Raw genomic sequence first — 23,519 nt, forward strand, 5'->3', positions numbered from 1 at the left:
ACATATACCACGAAAGTGATGATGATGATGAAGGGAATTCTGAGGGTTTTTTTTAATGGTATTTGTTAAGTGCTTATTATAATAATAATGTTGGTGCTTGTTAAGCGCTTACTATGTGCAGAGCACTGTTCCAAGCGCTGGGGTAGGTACAGGGTAATCAGGTTGTCCCATGTGAGACTCACAATCTTAATCCCCATTTTACAGATGAGGTAACTGAGGCCCAGAGAAGTGAAGTGACTTGCCCACAGTCACACAGCTGGCAAGTGGCAGAGTCGGGATTTGAACCCATTATCTCTGACTTCCAAGCCCTTGCTGTTTCCACTGAGCCACGCTGCTTCTCTATTATTACGTGCCAGATACTGTACTCAGTACTGGAGTAGATGCAAATTAATGATTGAGCACAGTCCCTGTTCCACACAGGGCTCACAGTCTTAATCCCCATTTTACAGATGAGGTCACTGAGGCCCAGAGAAGTTTAAGTGACCCGAGGTCACACAGCAGACGGGTGGCGGAGCCAAGGTTAGAACCCAGATCCTTAGAGTCCCACATATCCAATAGACCACGCTGTTCCTCTTAGAACAAGCCTGTAACCATTGCGGGGCAGTGGCCATTCAGGTAGAGCGCTTAGTACAGCGCTCTGCACATATTAAGTGCTCAATAAATACGATTGAATGAATGAATGAAGGTAAATGCTCTTCCAACCTTCTCATTCCAGAGGTCTGATCCTCAACTTCTGGCTCAGTTCTACTACGCAGATGAAGAGTTAAACCAAGTAGCTGCAGAATTGGACAGCCTGGATGGGAGGAAAGACCCTCAGAGGTGTACCCTGCTGGTCAACCAGTTCCGCTCCTGTCAGGTAAGGGGCCGGGAGTCGGGGGCCTGGGGCGGAAGCCTGGCAGGGACGGGGACCGTCGTATGGGTTATGAGCACTTCGCCTCTGTGATAAACGCCCATCTCTGAGCCTTGGAGGGAGACTTTCCCCCTGCCCGTTTGATCTGTCTTCCTCCAACTCAAGACCACGAAAGGGTTCGGGGGGCTTCGGCAAGACCGTGCACCGAGGGGGTCGAAATGAGCCTGGTGGCGATAAGGGGGTGGATCAGGCTGAAAAAGATGTCTTTAATCAATCAGTGGTATTGATTGAGCACTTACTGTGTGTGGAATGCCGTACTAAGCGCTTGGGAGAGGTCAACACAACAGAAGCAGCATTGCCTAGTGGATTGAGCACTGATCTGGAAGCCGGAAGGAACTGGGTTCCAACCCCATTTCCGCCACACGTCTGCGGTGTGACCTTGTGCAAGTCACTTTGCTTCTCAGCGCCTCAGTTCCCTCATCTGTAAAATGGGGATAAAGACTGAGAGGCCCATGTGGGACAGGGACTGGGTCCAACCTGATTAGCTTGTATCTACTTAGCTTAGAACAGTGCTTGACACGTAGTCAGCATATACAACAGGACTTGACACGTAGTGAGAACTTAACAAATCCCAATATAATCATTATTGTTATTATCAATAATAATTATATTAACAGAGTTGGTGGTCACATTTCCTGCCTTCAAGGAGGTGACAGTGTAGAGGAGGAAAGGAAAGAAAGTCTGTAACTGATGTGCCTCTCCTGTATTTGATGATCCCGTTGGTTCCTGAGCTGAGTTTACAGGCAGGCTCTGATGGATGGGATCGATGTGTTCCTGGAAAATAATCCCTAAGGCGGACCTTCTGGATATTGACATCCGAACCCAGTCATCCCATTAACTTGCCCTGTGCGGTGGGCGGCGGCTCTCCTGGGCTCCTCCAGACTCGGCCAACTCGGAATGAAGCGGGATCTTTTGTCAGCGCCTAGGTAGGATTGGGTCTGGCTCTCAGAGAGGCTGTCTCTGCTTCCCGGCCTCCAGCTTGCATTTCCTGCTCTGTTTTTTCATCACACTAATGGTGATTTTTTTTAATGGTATCTGTTACGTGCTTACTATGTGCCGAGCCCTTTACTAAGCACTGGGGTAGATACAAGATACTCAGGTTGGACAGAATCCCTGGTCCCACCGGGGGGTCACAGTCTAAGTAGGAAGGAGTAGGGTTTAATCTCCATTTTAGAGATGAGGAAACTGAGGCACAAAGAAGCAAAGTGACTTGCCCACACAGGCAAGTGGCAGAGTGAGATTAGAACCCAAGTCCTCTGACTTCCGGGTCTGTGCCCTTTCCACTAGGCTGCACTGCTTATCTTGTATAAACGCTTTTAGTTCGACCCTCCCTCCTGCCCACCTGCTGGACGGGGTACTGGGGTCGTGGTGTTGGGGGTGGCACAGTGTAGCCTAGAGGATAGAGCACAGGCCTGGAAATCAAAAGGACCTGGCTTCTAATCCCAGCTGTGCCACTTGCCTGCTGTGTGACTTTGGAGAGGCATTTCACTTCTCTGGGCCTCAGTTCCCTCATCTGTAAAATGGGGATGAAGACCGTGAGCCCACTCTGGGACAGGGACTGTGTCCAGCCCGATGAACCTGTATCCACCCCAGCGCTTAGTAGAGTACCTGGCACAAGGTAAGTGCTGAATTAAATTTATTATTATTATTTTGACATGTGATGGACTGCCTTGTCGCCCTAGAGTACCCCTGCCGTGTTTCTTTGTGTGTCAGCGGCCTCCCATTGAGCTACTGAAGCGGTGTAGAAGTGGAGTCATGACCAGGGTCTCTGTCCCTCACAGTTGCCAAGGATGTTTACCAAGGGCTGGCAAATCGTCCCATGCGGCTTCATGGCCCCAAATGGTGCAGAAACCACTGCCAATGTAAAATAACCAACCTGAGCTAGAAGGCTTGAGAAGCAGCCTGGCCTGGTGGCTCGAGCACAGGCCTGGCAGTCAGAAGGACCTGGGTTCTAAACCTGGTTCTGCCACTTGTCTGTTGTGGGACCCTGGGCAAGTCACCTCACTTCTCTGTGCCTCACTTCCCTCATCTGTAAAACAGGGATGAAGCCTTACGTGGAACAACTTGATTACCCTATATCTATGCCAGCGCTTAGAACAGTGCTCTGCACATAGTAAGCGCTTAACAAATGCCAACATTAGTATTATTATTATTCTCTGGGCCTCAGTTACCTCATCTGGAAAGTGGGGATTAAGAGTTTGAGCCCCATGTTGGACAGGAACTCTGCCCAATCCAATTACCTTGTATTATAATAATAATAATAAAAATAATTATGGCATTTGTTAAGTAGTTACCATGTGCCAAGTACTGTACTAAGTTCTGGGGTAGATACAAGGTAGTCAGGTTGGACCCAGTCCCTGTCCCACATGGGGCTCACAGTCTCAATCCCCATTTTACCAACGAGGTAACTGAGGCCCAGAGAAGTGAAGTGACTTGCCGAAGGTCACACAGCAGGCAGGTGACAGACTCCCGGGCCCGTGCTGTATCCACTGCCTCAGTATCTACCCCAGTGCTTAGTAAAGTGCCTGGCACATAGTAAGTGCTTAACAAGTGCCACTATTCATTTTATTACTTCTACTAATATTAAGAATATTATTTCAGTTGATAACTTTGCAGAGATGTGCCGTAACCCTCAACCTGCTCTCTGGGCCTCTTTTCTCTGACCTTGTTCCTACCATGGAAAAACCACGGACCTGGAGTCAGAGGACCTGAGTTTGAATCCCTGCTCCACCACCTGCCTGCTGTGTGACCTTGGGCAAGTCACGTCACTTCTCCATGCCTCAGTTCCCTCATCTGTAAAACGGAAAGTCAATGCCAGTTCCCCTCCTGCTTAGACTGTGAGCCCCATGTGGGATCTGATTATCTTATAATAATAATAATCATCGTCATCATGGTATTTTGTTCACCGCTTACTATGTTCCAGACCCTGGACTAAATGCTGGGGTGGATCAGGTTGGACACAGTCCCTGTCCCGCATGAGGCTCACAGTCTTGATCCCCATTATATCCATCCATCCAATAGTATTTATTGAGTGCTTATTATGTGCAGAACACTGTACTAAGCGCTTGGAATGTACAATTGAGCAACAGATGGAGACAATCCCTGCCCAATGACAGACTCATGGTCTAATCAGGGGAGACAGCAAAGCAAAACAGAACAAAATAAAAACATTCATGCAATAGTATTTATTGAGCACTTACTATGTGCAGAGAACTGTACTAAACGCTTGGAATGTACAATCGAGCAACAGATAGAGACAATCCCCGCCCAGCCACGGGCTCACAGTCTAAAAGGGGGAGACGGACAGCAGAACAAAGCAGAACAAAACAACATCATCACGATAAGTAGAATCATGGAGCTATACACCTCATAAATAAAATAATTCCGTTGTATTTATTGAACGCTGGCTCCGTGCAGAGCACTGTACTAAGCGCTAGGACTGGACAATTGGGCCAGAGAGAGGGACCATCCCCACCCGACGCCGGGCTCACGGTCTAAAATGGGGGGAAAAAAAGCAGGAAAAGCAGTGGTGAGGCAGAGCCAGGGCCGCCTCTCCCTGGCTGGGGCCCGGCAGCCACGGGGAGGCCGCCTCAGCCCGCGGGCCGCCGCCTGGCCATCATACAGATGAGGTAATGTAGAGAAGTGAAGTGACTTGCCCAAGGCCACACAGCAGACAAGTGGTGGAACGCGGATTAGAACCCGTGATCCTTCTGACTCCCAGACTGGTGCTCTATCCGCTATGCCATGCTGCTTCCCATCTATCTACTATCTATTGCATGTATTTACTGCAGTGCTTAGTACAGTGCTTGGCACATAGGAAGTGCTTAACCAGTGCCACAGTTATGAATTATCCTCTCTCACTTCCCCACCCACCAACTGCCACGTCAACACATCGACATCAGCTAAGGACTTGTGGAATCGCATCCTCCATCACACCTTGTAAATATCTCTATACCCTGTAGCTTCCTCCTTCCCCTATAGATTGTAAGCTCCTTGTGGGCAAGGAAGATGTCTACCAAGTCTGTTGTGTTATAAAAATAATAATAATAATGATAGTTTTTGCTAAGCGCTTACTATGTGCCAAGCACTCTTCTAAGCACTGGGGTAGATGCAAGGAAATCAGGTTGTCCCACGTGAGGCTCACAGTCTTAATCCCCATTTTACAGATGAGGGGACTGAGGTATAAAGAAGTGAAGTGACATGCCCAAGGTCACACAGCAGACAAGTGGTGGAGCTGGGATTAAAACCCAGGTCCTCTGATACCCAAGCCCGTGCTCTTGCCACTAATAATAATAACGATGTTGGTATTTGTTAAGCGCTTACTATGTGCAGAGCACTGTTCTAAGCGCTGGGGTAGATACAGGGTCATCAGGTTAAAAAAGGAAGCAGTGTGGCTCAGTGGAAAGAGCTCAGGCTTGGGAGTCAGAGGTCATGGGTTTGAATCCCGGCTCGGCCACTTTGTCAGCTTTGTGACTTTGGGCAAGTCACTTAACTTCTCGGTGCCTCAGTTCCCTCATCTGTAAAATGGGGATTAAGACTGTGAGCCCCACGTGGGCCAACCTGATTCCCTAGTGTCTACCCCAGCGCTTAGAACGGCACTCAGCACATAGTAAGCGCTTAACAAATACCAATATTATTATTATTATTATCAGGTTGTCCCACATGAGGCTAACAGTTTTCATCCCTATTTGACAGATGAGGTAACTGAGGCACAGAGAAGTTAAGTGACTTGCCTATGGTCACAAGCCACGCTGCTCCCCTTGATTCTATATATTCCCCTTGATTCTATTTACTGCTATTGTTCATGTCTGTCCATCTCCCCCGATTAGACCGTGAGCCCGTCAAAGGGCAGGGACTGTCTCTATCTGTTGCCGATTTGTACATTTCAAGTGCTTAGTACAGTACTTTGCATATAGTAAGCGCTCAATAAATACTATTGAATGAACGAATGAATGACCCACACATGTTCTCTTCTCCCACTCCCTCCTGTGTCGCCCTCGCACTTGAATTTGCAACATTTATTCACCCCACCCTCAGCCCACAGCACTTTAATGCATATCCATAATTTATTCATATTACTGTGCGTCTCCCCCTCGAGATTGTAAGCTCATTGTGGGTAGGGAACATGTTTACCAACTGTTATATTGCCCTTTCCCAAGCACGTAGTACAGTGCCCTGCACACAGTAAGGGCTCAATAAATATGATGGATTGATTCTTTGAATACCGAAGGATAACTAAATAACCATTAGATGGTCCATAAATTCTATTAATTAATTATAATATTAATTGAGGATTTGTTGAGCACTTACTATGTGTCAAGCACTGTACTAAGGGTGGGTATGGGCAAATTGGGGTGGTCAAATTGGGTTGGACACAGTCCCTGTCCCACGTGGGGCTCACAGTCTCAATCCCCATTTTATAGATGAGGTCACTGAGGCGCAGAGAAGTGAAGTGACTTGCCCAAGGTCACACAGCAGACAAGTGGTGGAGTTGGATTAATGGGTTGCATCCGGAGCAGGCCGGGCTGAAACGGGGTGTCCTTTGAGGGAATCGAACTTATTGGGGCTGGGCTCGAATGGGGCCCCCACCTTGACTCCGTATGTAAGGTCAGTGAGGTCGCGAAGTGACTTGTGGAATATTTCCCAGCCTGATTCCAGGACTGTTTCTCAGCAGACCACGTGAGTCAGTTCCCAGCCGAGTTTCTGAAAACTGTTCCGGGCAGTCGATAGATCGGAAGGTTCTCAGCACCGGGCGATGGGATGCAGGACATAGAAATTCATTCATTCATTCATTCAATAGTATTTATTGAGCGCTTACTATGTGCAGAGCACTGGACTAAGCGCTTGGGATGAACAAGTCGGCAACAGATAGAGACAGTCCCTGCCGTTTGACGGGCTTACGGTCTGATCGGGGGAGACGGACGGACGAGAACAATGGCAATAAACAGCGTCAAGGGGAAGAACATCTCGTAAAAACAATGGCAACTAAATAGAATCGAGGCGATGTACAATTCATTAACAAAATAAATAGGGTAACGAAAATATATACAGTTGAGCGGACGAGTACAGTGCCGTGGGGATGGGAAGGGAGAGGTGGAGGAGCAGAGGGAAAAGGGGAAAATGAGGCTTTAGCTGTGGAGAGGTAAAGGGGGGATGGCAGAGGGAGTAGAGGGAGAAGAGGAGCTCGGTCTGGGAACGCCTCTCGGAGGAGGTGATTTTTAAGTAGGGTTTTGAAGAGGGAAAGAGAATCGGTTTGGCGGAGGTGAGGAGGGAGGGTGTTCCAGGACCGCGGGAGGACGTGACCCGGGGGTCGACGGCGGGACGGGCGAGACCGAGGGACGGCGAGGAGGCGGGCGGCGGAGGAGCGGAGCGTGCGGGGTGGGCGGTAGAAAGAGAGAAGGGAGGAGAGGTAGGAAGGGGCAAGGTGATGGAGAGCCTCGAAGCCTAGAGTGAGGAGTTTTTGTTTGGAGCGGAGGTCGATAGGCAACCACTGGAGTTGTTTAAGAAGGGGAGTGACATGCCTAGATCGTTTCTGCGGGAAGATGAGCCGGGCGGCGGAGTGAAGAATAGACCGGAGCGGGGCGAGAGAGGAGGAAGGGAGGTTAGAGAGAAGGCTGACACGGTAGTCTAGCCGGGATATAACGAGAGCCCGTAATAGTAAGGTAGCCGTTTGGGTGGAGAGGAAAGGGCCGATCTCGGCGATATCGTAGAGGTGAAACCGGCAGGTCTCGGTAACGGATAGGATGCGTGGGGTGAACGAGAGGGACGAGTCAAGGATGACACCGACATCGCGGGCCTGAGAGACGGGAAGGATGGTCGTGCCATCCACGGTGATAGAGAAGTCTGGGAGAGGACCGGGTTTGGGAGGGAAGATGAGGAGCTCAGTCTTGCTCATGTTGAGTTTTAGGTGGCGGGCCGACATCCAGGTGGAGACGTCCCGGAGGCGGGAGGAGATGCGAGCCTGAAGGGAGGGGGAGAGGACAGGGGCGGAGATGTAGATCTGCGTGTCATCTGCGTAGAGATGGTAGTCAAAGCCGTGAGAGCGGATGAGTTCACCGAGGGAGTGAGTGTAAATGGAGAACGGAAGAGGGCCAAGAACTGACCCTTGAGGAACTCCAACAGTTAAAGGATGGGAGGGGGAGGAGGCTCCAGCGAAGGAGACCGAGAATGATCGGCCAGAGAGGTAAGAGGAGAACCAGGAGAGGACAGAGTCCGTGAAGCCAAGGTGAGATAAGGTATGGAGGAGGAGGGGATGGTCGACGGTGTCAAAGGCAGCAGAGAGGTCAAGGAGGATCAGAATGGAGTAGGAGCCATTGGATTTGGCAAGAAGGAGGTCACGGGTGACCTTAGAGAGAGCGGTCTCGGTAGAGTGGAGGGGACGGAAGCCAGATCGGAGGGGGTCTAGGAGAGAATGGGAGTTAAGGAATTCTAGGCATCGACTGTAGACGACTCGTTCTAGGATTTTGGAAAGGAAGGGTAGTAGGGAGATAGGACGATAACTGGAGGGGGAAGTGGGGTCAAGAGCGGGTTTTTTTTAGGATGGGGGAGACGTGGGCATGTTTGAAGGCAGAGGGGAAGGAGCCCTTGGAGATTGAGTGGTTAAAAATAGAAGTTAAGGAAGGGAGGAGGGCAGGGGCGACGGTTTTTATAAGGTGAGAGGGAATGGGGTCCGAGGCGCAGGCGGAGGGGGTGGCACTTGCGAGGAGGGAGGAGATCTCCTCTGAGGATACTGCAGGGAAGGATGGGAAAGTAGGGGAGGGGGTTGTTGGGGGGGAGGGGAGAGGCGGAGGGGTGACTTTGGGGAGCTCAGACCTGATCGTGTTGATTTTCGTGAGGAAATAGGTGGCCAGATCATTGGGGGTGAGAGATGGGGGAGGGGGAGGAACAGGGGGCCTAAGGAGAGAGTTAAAGGTCCGGAACAATCGGCGGGGGTGACGGGCATGGGTGTCGATGAGGGAGGAGAAGAAGCTTTGCCTGGCGGAGGAGAGGGCAGAGTTAAGGCAGGAAAGGATAAATTTGAAGTGTGTGAGGTCGGCTTGGTGCTTGGACTTTCGCCAGCAGCGCTCGGCAGCTCGAGCATAGGAGCGTAGGAGGCGGACGGAGGAGGTGATCCAGGGCTGTGGGTTAGTGGAGCGAGAGCGGCGGAGGAAAGGGGGGCGAGAGAGTCGAGATGAGTAGAGAGGGTGGAGTCGAGAGCGGAGACCTGATCGTCGAGAGTGGGAAGAGAGGACAGGGCGGCGAGGTGAGGAGAGATGCTATTGGAAAGACGGATGGGATCGAGAGAGCGGAGGTCTCTGTGGGGCAGGAGCGAAGATCTGCAGGGGGAGGGAGTGTGAGAGATGAGGCAGGTGAGAAGGTTATGGTCAGAGAGAGGGATTTCAGAGTCGGTGAGGGAGGAGATAGTGCAGCGGTAGGAGATGACGAGATCGAGGGTGTGACCGAGTCGGTGAGTGGGCGCGGTACGGTGGAAGAGGAGGTCGGCAGAGTCGAGGAGGGATAGCAGGCGGGCGGCAGAGGAGTCGTCGGGAAATGGGAAATATTCATTCATTCATTCAATAGTATTTATTGAGCGCTTACTACGTGCAGAGCACTGTACTAAGCACTTGAAATGTACAATAGAGAAGCAGCGTGGCTCAGTGGAAAGAGCACGGGCTTTGGAGTCAGAGGTCATGGGTTCGAATCCCGTCTCGGCCAGTTGTCAGCTGTGTGACTTTGGGCAAGTCATTTAACTTCTCGGCGCCTCAGTTTCCTTATCTGTAAAATGGGGATTAAGACTGTGAGCCCCATGTGGGACAACCTGATTCCCCTGTGTCTACCCCAGCGCTTAGAGCAGTGCTCGGCACATAGTAAGCGCTTAACAAATACCAACATTATTATTATTATTATTACAATTCGGCAACAGAGACAAACCCTACCTAATGACAGGCTTACAGTCTAATCGGGGGAGACAGGCGGACAAAAACAAGACAACATAATCACGATAAATAGAATCAAGGGGATGGACACCTCATTAACAAAATCAATAGGGTTCCATCCCCACATGGCCTGGAGGTTCTGAGTCTGTCCCTGAGGGCTGATGCCTCCTGGGTCCTTGAAGAGACAAGCAGCGTGGCCTAGTGGATAGAGCACGGGCCTGGGAGTCAGAAGGTCATCCATTTTAATCCCAATTTTGCCACCTGACAGCTGTGTGACCTTGGGAAAGTCACTTCACTTCTCTGGGCCTCAGTTACATCTGTGAAATGGGGATTGAGACTGGGAGCCCCTTGTGGGACAGGCATTGGTCCAACCTGACTCGACCGTATCCACCTCAGCCATCAGTAGAGTGCCTGGCACATAGTAAGCGCTTAGCAAATCCACAATTATTATTATTATCATTATTATTATTTTATTATTAGAGAATGGGTTAGTTCATCAGTCTCTGAAGGGTGGTGAATCGGACCAGTGAGGGGCTTGGATGAAACAACTGTAGGGAAAAGGCTCTCCAGCAGCCCCATGTCAGGGAACCGACCATCTTCCCTCGTATTTATTGAGCGCTTACGGTGCGCAGAGCACTGTACTAAGCACTTGGGAGAGTACAACAGAAGAGTATGACAGTTGGTTGTCCCATTCCCAGCCCACAGCAAATTTAAGTGTCATGTTCCTTGGGGAGTCCTGACACCCAGAACTGGAAGAAAGAAGCAGCATGGCCTAGTGGATAGAGCCCGGGCCTGGGAGTCACAAGGACCTGGGTTCTAATCCCAGCTCCGCCACTTGTCTGCTGTGGAACCTTGGGCAAGTCACTTCACTTCTCTGGACCTCGGTTCCCTCATCTGTAAAATGGGGATTAAGACTGTGAACCCCATGTGGGACAGGGACTGTGTCCAACATGACTAGTTGTGCTTAGGACAGTGCATGGTACGTAATAATAATAATAATGATGATACTTTTAAGCACTTACTATGTGCAAAGCACTGTTCCGAGCACTGAGGTAGATACAGGGTCATCAGGTCGTCCCACGTGAGGCTCACAATCTTAATCCCCATTTTACAGATGAGGTAACTGAGACCCAGAGAAGTGAAGTGACTTGCCCACAGTCACACAGCTGACAAGTGGCAGAGCTGGGATTCGAACCCATGACCTTTGACTCCCAAGCCCGGGCTCTTTCCATTGAGCCACGCTGCTTCACAGTCTCTTGTATTGGGTGTGATTTTTTTATAATATTTGTTAAGCATTTACTATGTGATAGGCACTTTAGGCACTTAACAGATGCCATCATCATCATCACTGTGGTAGCTACAGCTAATCACGTTGGACACAGTCCGGGCCCTGCATGGGGGTCACAGTCTTAATGCCCATTTTACAGATGAGATAACACAGGGAGCTTCCAGTCTGGAGTCCTTTGGACACTTGATATTTGCTCCACCAGAGTACTAATGTACATATATTTAAATTTTATTTTCTCAATTATTTATTCATATCAGTTTCTGTCTTCCCCTTTAGATTTTAAGTTACGGGCAAGGAACCTGTCCTCTTATTCTGTCATATTTTAATAATGATAATTATGGCATTTGTTCAAGTGCTTACTAAGCACCAGGCACTGTGACAGATACAAGCTAATGAAGTTAATAGTAATGTTGGTATTTGTTAAGCGCTTACTATGTGCAGAGCACTGTTCTAAGCGCTGGGGTAGATGCAGGGTCATCAGGTTGTCCCACGTGAGGCTCACAGTCTTAATCCCCATTTTACAGATGAGGTCACTGAGGCACAGAGAAGTTAAGTGACTTGCCCACAGTCACACAGCTGAGAAGTGATGGAGCTGGGATTTGAACCCATGACCTTTAACTCCCAACGCCAGGCTCTTTCCACTGAGCCACGCTTGTTAAGCACACACTATGTACCAAACACTCTTTCTACTAAGCACTGGGGTACGAAGCAGCATGGCTCAATGGAAAGAGCCCGGGCTTGGGAGACAGAGGTCATGAGTTCGAATCCCGGCTCTGCCGCTTGTCGGCTGTGTGACTGTGGGCAAGTCACTTAGTTTCTCTATGCCTCAGTTACCTCATCTGTAAAATGGGGATGAAGACTGTGAGCCTCACTTGCGACAACCTGATTTCCCTGTATCTCCCCCAGCGCTTAGAACAGTGCTCTGTACATAGTAAGTGCTTAGCAAATACCAACATTATTATTATTAAGTACAAGATGATAGAGTTGGCCGCAGTCCCTTTTCCCACATGGGGCTCCTAGTCTTAATCCCCAGTTTACATACGAGGTAACTGAGGCCCAGAGAAGTGAAGTGACTTGTCCAAGGCCTCACAGATCCCGCAGATGGGAAGCAGAGCCGGGATTAGAACCCAGGTCCTTCTGACTATCAGACCCGGGCTCTATATCCATGCCAAGGCCAACATATGTGAAAGCCTGCCCCAAACCCCACCCCCGGGAGAGGAGAGGTGGCTGAAGGGAGCCGCGCAGGACCTAATAATGTTGGTATTTGTTAAGCGCTTACTATGTGCCGAGCACTGTTCTAAGTGCTGGGGTAAACACAGGGGAATCAGGATGTCCCACGTGGGGCTCACAGTCTCAATCCCCATTTTACAGATGAGGTAACTGAGGCACAGAGAAGTTAAGTGACTTGCCCACAGTCACAGAGTTGACAAGTGGCAGAGCTGGGATTCGAACTCATGACCTCTGACTCCAAAGCCCGGGCTCTTTCCACTGAGCCATGCAGTGCAGTGGTTGGTGTCGGACTGCAGCCGGACGGATTCCCCGGTTGGTTTCGCCGCGGCCGTTTTCTTCGGGTGACCATTCAGTCACTCGTTCCCTGGAGGCAGGGCAGGCGTCCGCCAACTCCGCTGGCTCCACCGCTCGTGTGCTGTGTGACCTGGGGCAAGCAGCGTGGCTCAGTGTAAAAGAGCCCGGGCTTGGGAGTCAGAGGTCATGGGTTCGAATTCCGGCTCTGCCGCTTGCCAGTTGTGTGACTGTGGGCCAGTCACTTCACTTCTCTGTGCCTCAGTTATCTCATCTGGAAAATGGGGATTAAAACTGTGAGCCTCATGTGAGACAACGTGATCACCTTGTATCCCCCCAGCGCTTAGAACAGTGCTTTGCACACCGTAAATGCTTAACAAATGCCACCATTATTATTATTATTATTACTTTACTTCTCTGTGCCTCAGTTACCTCATCTGTAAAAATGGGGATTAAAAAATGTGAGCCCCATGTGGGACAATCTGATTACCCCGTATCTACCCCAGCACTTAGAACAGTGCTCAGCGCATAGTAGGCACTTAACAAATACCATAATTCTTCTTCTTCTTATTCTCTGGGCCTCAGTTTACCTCGTGTGTAAAATGGGGATGAAGGCTGTGAGCCCCATATGGGACAGGGACTGTTTCCAACCTAATTTCCTTGTGCCCACCCTAGCATTTAGTTTGGGGCCTGGTATACAGTAAGAGCTTAACAAGTAGCACAGGTATTATTATTACTCTCCCATGTTTTGGTACAGTGCTCTGCATGCATTAAGTGCTCAATAAGTACAATTGATTGATTGATTGGAGCAGCAAAGGCCCTCTCAATGGCCCGATGGGAGGACTAGTAAAGCTACCAGTAGCATTTATTGTGTCCACTACTAGTATTCAGCGTGGCTTAGTGGGAAGAGCCCAGGTTTGGGAGTCAGAGGTCGTGGGTTCTAATTCCTGCTCTGCCACTTATCAGCTGTGTGACGTTGGGCAAATCACTTAACTTCTCTGAGCTTCAGTGGCCTCATCTGGGAAATGGGGATTAAGACCGTGAGACCCACGTGGGACAACCAGCAGTGTGGCTCAGTGGAAAGAGCCTGGGCTTGGGAGTCAGAGGTCATGGGTTCGAATCCCTGCTCTGCCACTTGTCAGCAGTGTGACTGTGAGCAAGTCACTTAACTTCTCTGTGCCTCAGTTACCTCATCTGCAAAATGGGGATTAAGACTGTGAGCCTCACGTGGGACAACCTGATGACCCTGTATCTACCCCAGCGCTTGGAACAGTGCTCTGCACCTAGTAAGCGCTTAACAAATACCAACATTATTATTATTATAACCTTGTGACTGATAACCAGCGCTTAGAACAGTGCTTGGTACATAGTAAGCACTTAACAAATACCATTATTATTATTATTTGTTGGTTCCGTGATGCGCAAAGCACTGTCCTAAACAGTGGGAAGAAGCACATGGATGAAATGAAAACTTGGTCCTCGGACCCTAGGAGTTTCTCAGTATAGCGTTGTGACAGACAAGTAAAGAGGAAACAAATAGAAAAGACAAAGATGACGAACACTATGACAGGATCAGCGGGATTTGAGGTTCATCACAGCCCTGACAAACCCTTTTTTTAAAAAAAATAGTGGCATATGTTAAGTGCTTACTATGTGCTAGGCACTGTACTAATCACTGGGACAGTCACAGCAGTCACAGTCATGGCACTTTGTTTATGGTATTTGTTCATCTTACTATGTGCCAGGCACTGTACTAAGCACAGGGGTAGATTATAATGTTGGTATTTGTTAAGCACTTACTATGTGCTGAGCACTGTTCTAAGCGCTGGGATAGATACAAGGTAATCAGGTTGTCTGACGTGAGGCTCACAGCTAATCCCCATTTTACAGATGAGGTAACTGAGGCACCGAGTTGTCACTTGCCCACAGTAACACAGCTGACAAGTGGCAGAGCGGGGATTCGAACCCATGACCTCTGACTCCAAAGCCCGGGCTCTTTCCACTGAGCCACACTGCTTCTCTAGTCAATACAAACTAGTTTAATTGGACACAGTCCCTGTCCCACATGAGGTTCACAGTCTTAATCCCCATTTTACAGGTGAGGGAACTGAGGCAAAGAGAAGTGAAGTGACTTGCCCAAGGTTCCACAGCAGACAAGTGGCGGAGCCGGGATTAGAACCCAGGTCCTTCTGACTCCCAGGCCCATTCTCTATCCATTAGGTCTTGCTGCTTCTTGTGGCATCCCTGACATTCTAAAACTTCCTTCATGCTGCTGCTGTTGCCATTTAAGTCTTTCACGGCCTGGAGTAGGGGCTGATTTTTAAATTATTATTATTTATTTAATGGTATTTGTTAAGCATCTACTGTGTGCTGGGCACTGTTCTAAGTGCGGGGTAGATACAAAGTAATCAGCTTGGCCACGGTCCCAGTCCCCCGATCTTAATTCCCATTTTCCAGATGAAGGTACTGAGGCCCAGAGAAGTGAAGTGACTTGCCCGAGGTCACATAATAATAATAATAATAATAATGTTGGTATTTGTTAAGCGCTTACTATGTGCAGAACACTGTTCTAAGTGCTGGGGGACATACCGGGTAATCAGGTTGTCCCACGTGAGGCTCACAGTTAATCCCCATTTTACAGATGAGGTAACTGAGGCACAGAGAAGTGAAGCGACTTGCCCACAGTCACACAGCTGACAAGTGGCATAGCCAGGAGTAGAACCCATGACCCCTGACTCCGAAGCCCAGGCTCTTTCCACTGAGCCACGCTGCTTCCCCCATAGCCACGCTGCTGTCACCTAGCCGAGTGGCAGAGTCAGGATTAGAATCCAGATCCTCCCGACTCCCAGGCCTGTGTTCATGTGCCACGCTGATGTTAGAAAGAAAGAGGTGTCATGCCTATGATGGTGTGATGGTTGTGGGGGTTGATTCACGCCCGGCTGGGCGGGGAACTCTGCCCTCTCAGTGGTTTGCCAGCCTCAGCCACCCCCTTGCCCGCGAACTCCTTCAAGGGGTGCCACCCTCAGACGGAGGCGGCATCGCCACGCGCCCCGAGGAGGCATCCCCTCTTCTCACAGGGCCGGTCCCCCCTCGCCGGGCCCAGTGGAACCCATCCCGACCGGGAACGCGCCCGTGGGCCTGGGAAATCAGCAGCGAGGCTCAGTGAAAAGAACCCGGGCTTGGGAGTCAGACGTCCTGGGTTCTAATCCCAGCTCTGCCACTCATCAGCTGTGTGATGTGGGCAAGTCACTTCCTTCTCTGTGCCTCAATTCCCTCATCTGTAAAATGAGGGTGAAGACTGCGAGCCTCACGAGGGACAACCTGATGACCCTGTGTCTACCCCAGGGCTGAGAACTAATAATCCCCCGATTAGAGTGTAAGCCCGTCAAAGGGCGGGGACTGTCTCTGTCTGTTACCGATTTGTACTTTCCAAGCGCTTAGTACAGTGCTCTGCACATAGGAAGCGCTCAATAGATAAGATTGAATGAATGAATGAACGTGGCTCAGTGGAAAGAGCACGGGCTTTGGAGTCAGAGGTCATGGGTTCGAATCCCGGCTCGGCCACTTGTCAGCTGTGTGACTGTGGGCGAGTCACTTAACTTCTCGGTGCCTCAGTGACCTCATCTGTAAAATGGGGATGAAGACTGTGAGCCCCACGTGGGACAACCTGATTCCCCTCTGTCTCCCCCAGCGCTTAGAACAGGGCTCGGCCCATAGTAAGCGCTTAACAAATACCAACATTAGAGAAGCAGCGTGGCTCAGTGGAAAGAGCATGGGCTTTGGAGTCAGGGCTCATGAGTTCGAATCCCAGCTCTGCCACTTGTCGGCTGTGTGACTGTGGGCAAGTCACTTAACTTCTCTGTGCCTCAGTTCCCTCATCAGTAAAATGGGGATTAAGACTGTGAGCCCCACGTGGGACAAGCTGATTCCCCTGTGTCTACCCCAGCGCTTAGAACAGTGCTCGGCACCTAGTAAGCGCTTAACAAATACCAACATTATTATGAACAGTGCTCTGCACCTAGTAAGCGCTTAGCAAATACCAACATTATTATTATTATTATTAAATCTAGCCCGCTGAGAGTCGACTGTTTCTGTTCCAGGATAACGTGCTGAACATCATAAACCAGATCATGGACGAATGCATACCCCGGGAGCGAGCCAATAGGGACTTCTGTGTCAAGTTCCCAGAGGAGATCCGGCACGACAACCTGGCCGGACAGCTCTGGTTTGGAGCAGAGGTAGGCCGCCCTTCTCCTCGCAGTCCGTCCCCCCGAGCTGGATTCTCCCGGTAGCCGAGCCGCCCGCCCGGCCCCCGGAGCCGGGCCACAGGGAGCCTCGAACGAGGCCCCGAAAATGGTGTCCGAGAGACCCAAGAGGGTAGAGGGAACTCCCGGACAGCGATCAATCAGGACTGCTGATTTCTCAGAACCGAAGCGAGGCGTGTCCCGTTAGATTCCTGTTGTGGTGGGGTTGTTTTTTTTCCCCCTGTGGCATTTGGTAAGCTCTTTCTGTTTGCCGTACACTGTACTAAGCGCTGTGGTAGATACAAGCTGATCAGATTGGCCTCAGTCCCTGTCATTCATTCCGTCGTATTTATCGAGCGCTTAGTGTGTGCAGAGCACTGTACTAAGCACTTGGAGAGTCCAATTCGGCAACAAATAGAGACGATCCCTACCCAACAACGGGCTCACAGCCTAGAAGTCGGGGGACAGACAACAAAACAAGTAGCCAGGCGTCAATAGAATCAATATAAACAGAATTATAGCTATATACACATCATTAATAAAATAAATAGAATAATATGTACATATATACCCAAGTGCTGTGGGGTGGGGAGGGGAGTAGAGAGGAGGGAGGGAGCTAACCACTAGGCCACACTGCTTCTGTTGATGTTGGTGTTGCCATCATGGATACTGAGCTAAGTGGTGCCCTTTTCCTACACACTTGTGTTCCACCATGGAGGCAGAGCCGGGTGAACTTCCTGGAGGGTGGCTGTTAGCTTCCAATGGAAATTTATCCAGCCCCAGTTTCTTGCTTTGGGATCCTCCTGCCCAAAGGAGCTGAGAGTTCTCTCAAAATTGCACCAGAAGAAGGTGGTGTCTCTGATGGTAACCGGCAGCGAGCCGGCGCTTTAAACGAACCGTCTCGTGGGGAGGCTGAGATTTTTTTGGGGTGTGTGTGGCATTTGTATAGCACTTAACCATGTGCCAAGCATTGCACTAAGGTCTGAGGTAGATGCAAAATAATCACATCACACGCAATCCCTGTCCCATGCGAGCTAACATAACAGATCTAACAGATCTAATAGAGAAGCAGCATGGCTCAGTGGAGAGAGCACGGGCTTTGGAGTCCGAGGTCATGGGTTCAAATCCCGGCTCGGCCACTTGTCAGCTGTGTGACTTTGGGCAAGTCACTTAACTTCGCGGTGCCTCAGTTACCTCGTCTGTAAAATGGGGATTAAGACTGTGAGCCCCCCGTGGGACAACCTGATTCCCCTGTGTCTACCCCAGCACTTAGAACAGTGCTCGGCACATAGTAAGCGCTTAACAAATAACATTATTATTATTGAGAAGCAGCGTGGCTCAGTGGAAAGAGCACGGGCTTTGGAGTCAGGGCTCATGAGTTCGAATCCCAGCTCTGCCACTTGTCAGCTGTGTGACTGTGGGCAAGTCACTTCACTTCTCTGGGCCTCAGTTCCCTCATCTGTAAAATGGGGATGAAAACTGTGAGCCCCACGTGGGACATCCTGATTCCCCTGTGTCTACCCCAGCGCTTAGAACAGTGCTCGGCACATAGTAAGCGCTTAACAAATACCATCATTATTAGAACAGGGAGGGAGACTGGATATTGAATCCCCATTTTACAGGTGAGGCACCTGAAGCTTGGAGAAGGGAAGTGGCTTGCCCAAGGTCATCCAAAGGGCAAGTGGAGGAGCTGAGATTAAAACCCAGGCCCCTTCATTTCCGGGCCCGGGTTCTTTCCACCAGGCTACACTGCTCTCCCCAAGAACCTATGAGATGTCCAACACTCAAGCAGTTTGAGGAAACATTCATTCACTCATTCGATCGTATTTATTTAGCACTTATTGTGTGCTGTACTAGTAAGCGCTTGGGAAAGTACAATACAACAATAAACAGTGACATTCCCTGCCCACAATGAGCTTATGGTTTACATGGGAGGAGACAAATCAAATAAATAAAATGACAGATCTGTACAGAAGTGCTTTGGGGCTGAGATGTGGAGGGAAAAGCAAGAGGAGCAAGTCAGGAGGGAGTGGGAGATGAGGTAAAGTGGGGCTTAGCCTGGGAAGGCCTCCTGGAGGAGATGGGCCTTCAGTAAGGCTTTTAAGCGGGGTTGTTTTCTGAGGAGGGAGGACATTCCAGGCCAGAGGCGGGACGTGGGCCAGGGATCGGTGGCGAGACAGGCGAGATCGGGGCACAGTGAGAAGGTTAGCGGCATCAGAGGAGTGAAGTGTGCGGGCAGGGTTGTAGTAGGAGAGAAGCAAGGTGAGGTAGGAGCGGGCAAGGTGATGGAGGGCTTTAAAGCCAATGGTGACGAGTTTCTGTTTGACATGGAGGTTAATAGGCAACCACTGGAGATTTTTAAGGAGGGGGTGGTGAGTCCTGACCATTTTTGTAGAAAGATGATCCAGGCAGCGGAGTAAAGTATGGACTGGAGTGGGGAGAGACAGGAGGTTGGGAGAGCGAATATGCAGTGTTTTGTTTTTTTTTGTCCTCAGTCTGCTAAAATGCCTGCAGCAGCTGCACCAACCCTTGGAGGGAAGGGCAGATTCCTGGCGTATCTCAACATGAGGGTGGGTCAGGAGGGGCAGTTGAGGGAGACTTCAAAGGCCTAGGGCTCCTGGGGCCCTCTAGACTGTCAGCTCATTGTGGGCAGGGAGTGTGTTTGTTTATTGTTCTCTTGTATTCTGCCAAGCGCTTAGTACAGTGCTTTGTACCCAGTGAGCACTCAATAAATACTATTGAATGAATAGAAGTCGCAGGGCTTGGGGTTGGCAAATTGGAACTGTAAGCCCATCAAAGGGCAGGGACTGTCTCTATCTATTACTGATTTGTACATTCCAAGTGCTTAGTACAGTGCTCTGCGCATAGTAAGTGCTCAATAAATACTATGGAATGAATGAATGAATGAATGAATGGAAGTTCAGATCTTTCGCCTGCTTTTTGCCCTTCAGGAGGACAGCTGTGTTCTCTAACTCTGTGAAAGGCTCCAGTGCTCCCAGTTCATCGAGCCATGACCCCAGTCCCCCCCATAACCCTCCCACCATAACCCTGCCTCCATGAAGCTCCGAGGGCATAGCTACTGTACATTTTAGACTGTGAGCCCGTTGAGCCAGTTGTTGGGCTGGGATTGTCTCTCTCTGTTGCCGAATTATACATTCCAAGCCGCTTAGTACAGTGCTCTGCACACAGTAAGCACTCAATCAATACGATTGAATTAATTTGGGCCTGTGCTTTGGGTATTTTGGGGCCGAAGGCAGGAAGGCACGCCCCACCGAAGAAGCAGTGTGGCCTAGTGGATAGAGCCTGGGCCTGGGAATCAGAAGGACCTGGCTCCACCGCTTGTCTGCTGTGGGACCTTGGGCAAGTCTCTTCACTTCTCTGGGCCTCAGTTGCTTCATCTATAAATTGGGGATATTGAATGGGAGCCCCACGTGGGTCATGAACTGTATCCAACCTGATCAGCTTGTATCTACCCTGGCATTTAGTACAATGTCTGGCGTAGAGTAAGCGCTTAACAAGTACCATAAAAATAAGAGCAGTGAGGCCTAGATAGTAGCTGCCTGGGGAACTTGGGGTATGTAGACAGGGCTTAAGGACACTCTGTTGTCAGCTCTGTCGATCCCTCCAAAGCGAAATGGCATTCTGGAAGAGCGAGAGATTGTGGCTTCAGGCTGCATAGACCTGCCGCTGACTGAAAGCATCTACTTTTATGGAATTTAGGCAGCGATGAATCACCAGACAAAGTCTTCTAGTTAAATAAAGGTTTACCCTATGCTAAGGCCGGTACTTAAGTGCCAGGGGAGTAATTACCAGCTCATCACAAAGGCCTCTCTAATGGCACGGTTTTCTTCCAAGCTGTGCTCAGCGGTCTGCCCCGCGTTTACGTCGAGGTGGTCGAGTGGGTCTGTGTTGGAGAACCCTCAGAAATCGGCCTGAACTCTTTTCCTCTGAAATTAACCGGTTTCCTCCATCGGTTTCACGATCTGACCGTCAGGGAAGGGAACCGATTTTGGAACGTAAAGCGTTCTCATCGGCGTCTGCTCTTTTTCAGTACAGACGGGCGCAGCAAGTTGGGGAAACATTCTCTCGGGAATCGCCGGAGATTGTTGCTGCCCTTCTACCCAGTTATATGAAAGAGGGCAGGTTTCAGAGGAGGCGGGAGAAAACCCCAGGCATAAAAAGGCAGTGTTTTAGCATAGCACAATAGAGGGTTGTTGTTCGGTTTGTTTTTGTTTTTCAGAACTATGCCAGTCACTTGGCTGTGTTCCAAATTCCAGCCTCTAAGGGCCATCAACTTGGTCTACTTTCTTACTTCATAAGTGACTTGGGGGTCGTCCCCATTTCAGTCAATCAGTGGCATTTACTGAGCGCTTACTGGAGGCAGACCACTGTATGGAGAGCTTGGGAGAGTCCCAAGAGGTTGAGAAGCAGCATGGCCTAGTGGATAGAGCACGGGCCTGGCAGTCCGAAAGCTCCAGTCCTGGCTCCGCCACTTGTCTGTTGTGTTTTCTTGGGCAATTCACCTCACTTCTCTGTACCTCGGTTTCCTCATCTGTAAAATGGGGATTAAGTCTGTGAGCCCCATGGGGGAGAGGGATTATGTCCAACCTGATTATTTTGTATCAGTTAATCAATCTAAGTGGGAAAAACATGGCATGGTGGATAGAGCATGGGCCTGAAAGACAAAAGGTCATGGATTCCAATCCCAACCCTGCCACTTGCCTGCTCTATGACCTTGGGCAAGTCACTCAGCTTCTCTGTGCCTCAGTTACCTCATTTGTAAAATGGGGATTGATAAGGGACTGTGTACAACCTCATTTGCTTGTATCCATCCCAGTGCTTAGTATAGTGCGTGGCTATAGAAGCAGCGTGGCTCAGTGGAAAAGAGCACGGGCTTTGGAGTCAGAGGTCATGGGTTCGAACCCCGGCTCTGCCACTTGTCAGCTGTGTGACTTTGGGCAAGTCACTTCACTTCTCTGTGCCTCAGTTACCTCATCTGTAAAATGGGGATTAAGACTGTGAGCCCCACGTGGGACAACCTGATTCCCCTGTGTCTACCCCAGCGCTTAGAACGGTGCTCGGCACATAGTAAGCGCTTAACAAATACCAACATTATTATTATTATTAGTGCCTGGCACATAGTAAGTTCTAGATTCTAAGCCCGTTATGAACGGGTATCGTCTCTCTTTGTTGCTGAATTGTACTTTCCAAGCACTTAGTACAAGTGCTCTGCACACAGTACGTGCTCAGTAAATACTATTGAATGAAAGAATGAACGAATGCCATGATTACCATCGATGGTATTTATTGAGTGCTTACTCAATAAGCAGCGTGGCTTAGTGGAAAGAGCACGGGCTTGGAAGTCAGGGGCCGTGGGCTTTAATCCCAGCTCCGCCACTTGTCAGATGTGTGACTTCGGGCAAGTCATTTCACTTATCTGTGCCTCAATTACCTCATCTGTAAAATGGGGATTAAGTCTGTGAACCCCATGAGGGGCAACCTCATTACCTTGTATCTCCCCCAGCGTTTAGTGCAGTTCTTGGCACATAGTAAGTGCTTAATAAATACTATTATTATTATTACTCTGTGCAGAGCACAAGTTCTTATCTGCACCCAGTTAAGTGCTCAATAAATACGATTGAATGAATGAACTATACTAAGGGCTTCATTTATACTACAGTAGACACATTCCCTGCCCACACTGAGTTTACAGTCTAGTTGGGGAAACAGACATTAATATAAATAAATAAATAAATCTACCCCAGCACTTAGGACAGTGCCTGGCGCGTAGTAAGTGCTTAACAAATAATTACTGTTATCCTCATCATCATTATTGTTATTATTATCACCCTGCATTACCTTTGAAATGGCTGTTTCCCTGTTCCCCGCAGGAGTTTTCCTGTGAAAACTGGGTTGACGGTGTGCTGCCCTTGTGTCCCCACAGTGCCTGGCGGCTGGCTCCATCATCATGAATCGTGAAATCGAAAGCATGGCCATGCGGCCCCTCGCCAAGGACCTGACCCGGAGCTTGGAGGAAGTCAGGAACATCGTTCGGGACCAAGCCCTCAGGGACCTGAACCTTTACACGGAGAAAATGAAAGAGTCCCTGAAGCACTTCGATGTCCTCTTTGCTGAGTTTGAACTAAGGTAGGCGATCCTGGGGGACCACCAATGCTTGGCCCTTGGACTCTCCTGTCTGCAGTTTCCAATTCCGGGGTCTCTGGTGATTTGGGACTTGGCCGTGGGATGCCCGGGTTCAGAGCTCACTTGCCCGGTGGCCCCAGGGCAGATGGCCTCGCCCCAGTGGCCAGGGGCAGTTTGTAGTCTCGGGCGGCTGCTTGGTGCCCCTCTCCCCTCCCCCTGCACTCGGGCACCTTCGCAATCTGATGTAAATTCAGTTGTATTTATTGAGCACTTACTGTTTGCAGACCACTATACTAAGCACTTGGGAGAGTACAACAGAACAGTAAGCAGACACATTCCCTGCCCACAACAAGCTTACAGTCTAGTAAAGTTCGAGTCATTTGCCAGAAAAGCACGAACTTGAATTCACTGTGCTTAGACCCAAATCGAATCTTCACTCTCTCTTAATCTTCCTCTTTTTAAGCTTTGGGTGGTCAGACGCCAAGCTGCTACTAGAC

At 49.8% G+C, this 23,519-nt stretch overlaps 1 protein-coding gene across 2 annotated transcripts in view; it reads left to right on the top strand.

Moving 5' to 3' along the window:
* Window positions 1-23,519, top strand: part of ZFYVE28 (zinc finger FYVE-type containing 28) — a 158,440-nt gene that overhangs the window by 79,658 nt on the left and 55,263 nt on the right. For both annotated transcript variants that reach the window (XM_029064186.2, XM_029064185.2), the window contains exons 2-4: window positions 716-856; window positions 16,735-16,872; window positions 22,823-23,025. In XM_029064186.2, coding sequence (XP_028920019.1) covers window positions 716-856; window positions 16,735-16,872; window positions 22,823-23,025 — 482 coding nt within the window. The remainder of the gene's footprint in view (window positions 1-715; window positions 857-16,734; window positions 16,873-22,822; window positions 23,026-23,519) is intronic.

Source organism: Ornithorhynchus anatinus, chromosome 4 (assembly GCF_004115215.2).
Source record: "Ornithorhynchus anatinus isolate Pmale09 chromosome 4, mOrnAna1.pri.v4, whole genome shotgun sequence".
Taxonomy (NCBI): domain Eukaryota; kingdom Metazoa; phylum Chordata; class Mammalia; order Monotremata; family Ornithorhynchidae; genus Ornithorhynchus; species Ornithorhynchus anatinus.